The sequence below is a fragment of the Vicia villosa genome, linkage group LG1 (assembly GCF_029867415.1).
Source record: "Vicia villosa cultivar HV-30 ecotype Madison, WI linkage group LG1, Vvil1.0, whole genome shotgun sequence".
Taxonomy (NCBI): domain Eukaryota; kingdom Viridiplantae; phylum Streptophyta; class Magnoliopsida; order Fabales; family Fabaceae; genus Vicia; species Vicia villosa.
The window spans coordinates 237,015,176-237,022,128 of record NC_081180.1 but is presented as its reverse complement, the minus strand read 5'-3'; the positions used below and the strand labels follow the sequence as shown (position 1 = coordinate 237,022,128).

At 30.9% G+C, this 6,953-nt stretch overlaps 1 protein-coding gene across 9 annotated transcripts; it reads left to right on the top strand.

Annotated features, from left to right (window-relative positions):
- Positions 1-2,465: 2,465 nt before the first annotated feature.
- Positions 2,466-6,953, top strand: LOC131644990 (uncharacterized). 9 transcript variants are annotated; one of them, XR_009296811.1, is made up of 8 exons: positions 2,466-2,834; positions 2,999-3,072; positions 3,155-3,281; positions 3,476-3,725; positions 3,900-4,092; positions 4,267-4,328; positions 4,506-4,596; positions 5,661-6,953. XR_009296811.1 is itself a non-coding variant. In XM_058915630.1 (6 exons), the coding sequence occupies exons 1-4, from the start codon at positions 2,523-2,525 to the stop codon at positions 4,507-4,509; spliced, it is 639 nt and encodes a 212-aa protein (XP_058771613.1). In that variant the 5' UTR covers positions 2,466-2,522; the 3' UTR covers positions 4,510-4,596; positions 5,661-5,762; positions 5,846-6,953. The 9 variants fall into 9 exon arrangements, 4 of the variants coding, with proteins under 4 accessions (XP_058771613.1, XP_058771612.1, XP_058771614.1 ...); XR_009296812.1 differs by having other exon boundaries at positions 4,267-4,339; XR_009296813.1 differs by lacking the exon at positions 3,900-4,092 and having other exon boundaries at positions 3,004-3,072.

Genomic DNA, 6,953 nt, shown 5'->3' with positions numbered 1-6,953 from the left:
TTCTTGTTTTTCTTGTTATTGTTATTGTTTTGTCGTTGTTGTTGTTGTTATTGTTGTTCTTGTTATTGTTCTTCTTCTTCTTGTTTTTGTTGTTGTTGTTGTTCTTGTTATTCTTGCTGTTGTTGTTGTTTTACTGCTGCATTTTATTTTATTAAACATACAACAACGGTTGTTTAACACTACTGTGGTTGTATGTAGCACGCTATCCGGTTTACTACTACAGGACTGTGATTGTAAATAACCCACTTACAACTACACCCTACCTAATAACGGTTGTTCAATCGTTATTATATGTCTTTCGCAACCGCTGTTAAATGTATTTTTCATAGTTGTGTAACTTCCTCCTTAATAATTACATCGTATCCACCAAACCTATCTCCGGATGATTGTGCGTTAATACATGTAATTTTTTCTAATCTATGTATGGAATGACGGTAATATCAATAATCTGTGAAAGATTGTTATTTATGGAAATTTCTGATAAGATAAAAACAATTTTCTATTATAGAAATAAATTGTAGAATTCTAAATAAATATATAAAACAAACTAAATAACTGATTTTGCTAATGTAAATGAGTAATATTGTTTTATTGAAATAAGAGTTTGTTTGTCCTCAACATATCATAACATGGACTCATAATAATGTTCCTTAAAATGAGAGTATTTTTTATCTTTTAGAAGGTAGTGATTCCCCCAGAAGAAAAGATGAGAAGAACACAAGTGAATTGCTTGGTTTGAAAGTAGGTACATCATGGCCAGCTCCTCTAAATGTAGCAAATGTAAGTCCCTTATATTCTTGATACCATCCACTAACGTGTTCAATCAACCACATAACTTTCCATTGATAAATTATGAATGATAATGCAAAATATTACATCAATTTATGACCCCTTACCTCCTTTTCATTGTACCAAGGATTCCATGACTTGGTGATTGGCAAACCAAGAAGATTTATGTTGTATCTACACTACTAGAAATACACGTATTACCTGCGGAATTTCCTGGGACTTTCTTAAATAAACTAAATTTTTCTATGATCTACAATTGGCAGAAAATTCCGCAGGAATACCTGCGGATTTTTCTGCGGTTCATATATTTCAAACAAAAACCGAAACTATAATGCAAAATTCGCAGGTAATTCCGCAGGAATGTCTCCTGCGGATTTTGCTGCGAATATCTATTTTATAAAAACCAAACTATTGTACAAAATCCGCAGGTAATTCAGCAGGAAACTTTCCTGCGGATTTTGCTGCAAAATTAACTATTTTCTTAAAATAATAGTAGTTTTTGTCTATTTTTTTTAAAAATTAATAATTATATTTAATGGTTAATTATTTAATATTATTATATTAATTAATGTTTTAATATGAGTTGTGTTATTTTTAAATTTTTTGTCTTAATTTCTGATGAAATAAAAGGTATAAAAAATTTGAAAAATAAAATTAATAAAAGATTTTTTATAATAATCAATTTTTTAAAAAAATTACATAAGTAACTCATTTCAAAAATATTATCTGAATAACCCAAACATGGTTGACACTTCAATTACTTTTACACTGTCAACCAATGAAAACTATATATCCTGCCAACTATATATATATATATATATATATATATATATATATATATATATATATATATATATATATATATATATATATATATATATATATATATATATATATATATATATATATGAGAAAATTGATTTAAATATTTTTTAAAAATAATAGTAATTTTTTTAAATTAATATAATTCTTCGATTTGTATTATAATAATATATTTCTTTTATTTTAGTATTTATTTTTATGGTGTTTTTTTTAGGCTAAATTACAGTTTTGGTCCCCGTATTTTGGCTAACTCATGAAATCAGTCCCCCTATTTATTTTTTAAACAGTTTTGGTCCCCCATGTCCATTTTTGATTCAGAAAATGCCGGTGTGTACTATTTTTTAGATATGTAGCATACTTTTATTAACTTGGAATGAGAAATATTAATTATTGACGACATGTTCTTCCTTTAATCATCTTTTCTGAACGTCTTCTTTTTCTCTCATCTTGTTCGTTCATCTCTTTCATTTTCCAAAAAACGCTCTCTACGTTCTCTCTCATTCAAAAAGTATGTCACGAATACATAAAACTGAAAAATCAGCATTTTTTGGACGAAAAATGGATATGGGGGACCAAAACTGTTTAAAAAATAAATAGGGGGACTGATTTCGTAAATTGACCAAAATAGGGGGACCAAAACTGTAATTTAGCCTTTTTTTTATTTTAATTTTTAATCCTTATTTTATCTATGTTATTACTTATTTTTATAATTTATTTTAATTAATTTTTAATTTTAATCTTAGTTTTTTAAAAAATAAATGGTATAGAAATTTTGATATATATTTATTTTAGAGATTAATAGATATGTAGGGTAAGTATAAAAAAAATTTCAATTGTTACATTGTATACATCAATTGTTCACTCTTCATCTCCACAAACCAGCTGAACGTTGAGCTTTATCGTTATTTTCAATGGCATTGTCACAATTTCGTTGTTCTCTCAAATTCGGTAACCCATTTCCAATGGCAACACTCTCTTCCTTCACCATCTTCTCCAAAACCCTAACCCCACCTAACCCCAAAACCTCATCTCTCAATTTCAACAACCTCTCCATCCGTACCAAAATCCGTACCCGGAACCCTATCCAAATTCGCGCGGCTGCCAAGGAAGATTTCTCTTCCAACAAAAGCGGAAGCGATGAGCAGAAGGAAACGATTATGCTTCCCGGTTGTGACTACAACCATTGGCACTTACCTTCAAACTCTTGCTACTGTCTTGGGAAGGTTAGTTTTCTACCGTTGCTTCTCTTTTCGTAATTTCGAATAACGTTTGGGATTTTCTGTTGAATGGAGTTGGTTGTAGTTGAAATATACTGATACATGATGTTTTGAAATTGAGAATAGTTGCAAGTTTTTCTATTGATTATGTTTTAAATCTGAATGTTTAGTTTAGCTTTTGGAAGAAAAATGCAGAATTTGTCCTCGCTCGCAAGGTGTTCGATGAAATGTCCCAACCGAATTCGTCAGTCTTCTTCTTCCGCTCTCAACATTTTCATTTCTTGGATTATTTTTTTTATTTGTTGAAAATTGAAATATTGTTTCAGCTTTTGTGGCGAAGTTAGCGGTGAGAGAGGAATTTGATTTAGTTGATGTTAACGGCTCAATATACTTAATCCCGACACTAGGAATTTGATTCATTGGCCAAACGGCCAGGTTCTGAGTGGAGAACTAGTAAGAACATTGTTGGTGTCATTAGATATTATTTCTTTTTACTTAGCACGAACATCTTTACTGACACTTGAGATTACGCTATTAAGTTTATGTTGCCGTGTCAGTGTCGATGCTTCATAGGTTTCTTCATTTATTATGTTTTTCTATGATAAAAGAAATTAATGTTGATATCTAACTTTGGTGAATCACAACAGGACAATGAGAATGGAGGCAAAATTGTGTATAATTGGAGGGAACAAACATCTACTCCGGAATGTCTTTCAACACAGCTTAGAACATGTTTGATTAAACAATTTACATACACAGAATGTGGTCTTCAATTTGCTGAATATATTTTGAGGAATTCAAAGGTACTGGACACAATGTCAATCAAGAGTGCTTCATTCATAAATGAAAATGTCAAGCACCAAATGTTAATGATATTAGCTTCGGAGGAATTCAAAGGTATAGTTCTCATATGTGTCTATACACTTGTTATATTTTGTTTTAAAGACATTGCCATTGTTTCACTTTGACTCATTTAGATATTTAAATATATTCACTTTTATGTAATTAATTGATGCTAGATTCTTTCAAATTTTAAATTTCTAAGCTTATTGATGATTGTGTTATACTTAGGTTATAAAAATATAGATACAATGTTGGTCATTAGACAGTGATGGATAAGTTTATATCCCTAAATCAACCAGCTTTTCTTATGGGAAGGTTGTTGGTTGAGGGAGTGATGGGTGTCACTGAGGTGGACGACATGGCCAAGAGAACTAAGAAAGACAGAAGAAAGTGAAATGTGTGTTTCATGAATGATGATGAGGTTAATGTTGTCATCTGTGTATCAACAATCTAAATTAAGTTTACCAATTAATATAATCAATACAACATCTCATAGCAAGATATGAGAGTAGTACATATAATGGTTAACATTTCGCCAAAATAAACTCTTTCATGCAAAGGATATTCACTATATATCCTCTATTTAATTTTGCAGGAGTACGCATTACCAAGGAGGAATACTTAAAGTCAAAAGAGAAAGTAAAAGAAAAGCCCAAGGTATCCATAAGGTTGTTTGTGACATCAGTTATTAGTTTTCTAGCTCTGCCTTGTAGTTCTTGAATTTCATTGCCTCACCTAAGTGTTGCATGTCGGGATTTGTTGTGAGAAACAAAATATATTTCATGAGGTGTGGAACTTGTTGGAAATATTATATTGACCCTGTTACTTACACAGGTGAGCGTTTAAGTCCGTGGGTAGCTATGGGTTGTTTCATGATGGGTGTTTCAATAATCTTCTTCTAAGATCTGTCTTCTTCTACTCAACAGTAAGTTGTCTGTTTCTTTTTGTCTCTTTCCTTTATATAATTATACTAGCAAAAAAACTAACGTTAAGAAATAAATGTGCTGAGTTAGTATTTTCAGACATGACACATGTTCTTTTCATATTGACAACAAAGTTTAATGTTGATATATGACACCAAGAAATAGGAGAAAATTATTAGTCATACACTAATAGTAGCACACTATATATGAGCTGTAAATATTGTTTTGTTCATAAGAGATCACATTACACTGTAAAGAGGTCTTTCTTAAGAGTTGGCAGAGTTAAAGTAATGTCACACATTACAAATTTGTTTCAAATTTGAAAACTAAAGTGCTATATGCACAGATAAGAAAACCTATTAATTTTTAGAGGCTTAAAATGTCTAAAATTTACTTCAACAATTAATTCTGATGGTTACATACCCTGGCATTTTCTGAATAGATTTTCTAATTTTTAAACTCTAAGTTTTCTCTACAAATTAATTTAGCAGACATACACAGATGTGTATGTGGTCACTTGTAAGGCACTTGAAAAGAGGTTAGAAAAAGTTATGTTTTGGTTTGAGATTCTAAATCAGTACATGTTGTTTCCTGATAAGGAGATACAAAAGAAAGTAACTTACAGATCTATAATATTTTCTCATCAGTTAGACTTCAAATAAAACCATGATGACTAAAACTTAAAACAATCCAAAGGAATGAGAATCAGTATGATTTTAAATTATTCAATAATCTTTAAACAACAAGCATACTAAAACATCATATAGATTATTGGTACATTGGAATTCGTTAAAGTTTAAAAAAGCATCTTAAACGAATAAAAGAAACCGGTCTTCTAGGGATGTCGCATCTCTTCACACTGGAGGGTCTATTCCTCATCGTTTGCATTGGAAAAAAATGAAATGTATTATATGTTTTTCATTATATTTCGGTACAGAAAATATACTGACTTGTTAATAGACACTGGAGAATATGAGTGTAATTTCACACGTTAAGTCTCACTAAACCAATATCATATACTTTGATAGATAAAATTATTGAGTTCTAATTCTTTTGTAATTTGTAGAGAAAGGAAAAGGGTGCAGATCCATCATTGACCGAGTTCTATTTTCGCACACATCGAAAAAAGGATCAAAGTTGGATTGGAGTTCATGCTGAATCTACATATGTAAGTATTTAGGAAAATATCACTTTTATTGAATTTAATTCCTTACTATTTTCTCAATTTTCTTTTAGGATAAATTTGAACAGAAAAAGTTGGAGATTTCTTCTCAGAATCCAACTATTCTAGGAGAGGACGAAGCTGATAGTCAACCAACTAATGAAATGCCACCTGATTTGGATATATGGGTAGAGTCGGTTGGAAAGAAGAAAGGGAATAGGGTATTTGGTCTTGGAACCGCATCTAAGACTTTGGTTTATGTATCAAAGAAACCCTCAAGTCTTTCAAGTGACTCTCAAGAGGTTGATGTCGTGAGAAGTCAAGTCCATGCTTTAAATGCATCGTTGCAAAGACAAGAACAAGAGAAGATGGTGATGAGGCAACAATTGCATCGACAAGAAGAAAAGATGGCCAAAGCAAATAATAAAATTTCATTTTTAATGAATCATTTAGGATTTATTGGGTCTTCTTCTCATCCACCACAACCCACTAATGAAAGTGATCACACTAATTTGATTGAATTTCAAATCTGCTAACTTGTCTTTTGGAAAATATCACTTTTATTGAATTTAATTCCTTACTATTTTCTCAATTTTCTTTTAGGATAAATTTGAACAGAAAAAGTTGGAGATTTCTTCTCAGAATCCAACTATTCTAGGAGAGGACGAAGCTGATAGTCAACCAACTAATGAAATGCCACCTGATTTGGATATATGGGTAGAGTCGGTTGGAAAGAAGAAAGGGAATAGGGTATTTGGTCTTGGAACCGCATCTAAGACTTTGGTTTCTGTATCAAATAAACCCTCAAGTCTTTCAAGTGACTCTCAAGAGGTTGATGTCGTGAGAAGTCAAGTCCATGCTTTAAATGCATCGTTGCAAAGACAAGAATAAGAGAAGATGGTGATGAGGCAACAATTGCATCGACAAGAAGAAAAGATGGCCAAAGCAAATAATAAAATTTCATTTTTAATGAATCATTTAGGATTTATTGGGTCTTCTTCTCATCCACCACAACCCACTAATGAAAGTGATCACACAAATGAAGATGGCGTCGATGAAACAGATGAAAAAGACCTTAGTAATGAATTTTGATTTGTACTTTTTTTCATTTTGACTTAGTTTTTGGATTGTATTATCTTTTTAACTTGGTTGACAAATGATTAGTAATAACTTGATTTTTTGAATCATTTTTAGTAA

What these genes read in the sequence shown, in the direction of transcription:
- LOC131644990 (XM_058915630.1), top strand. Translation starts at nt 2,523, where the DNA reads ATGGCATTGTCACAATTTCGTTGTTCTCTCAAATTCGGTAACCCATTT. An exon ending in CTTGCTACTGTCTTGGGAAG is followed by an intron (nt 2,835 to 3,475) that starts GTTAGTTTTCTA and finishes GAATCACAACAG; the next exon opens with GACAATGAGAATGGAGGCAA. An exon ending in AGCTTCGGAGGAATTCAAAG is followed by an intron (nt 3,726 to 4,266) that starts GTATAGTTCTCA and finishes TTAATTTTGCAG; the next exon opens with GAGTACGCATTACCAAGGAG.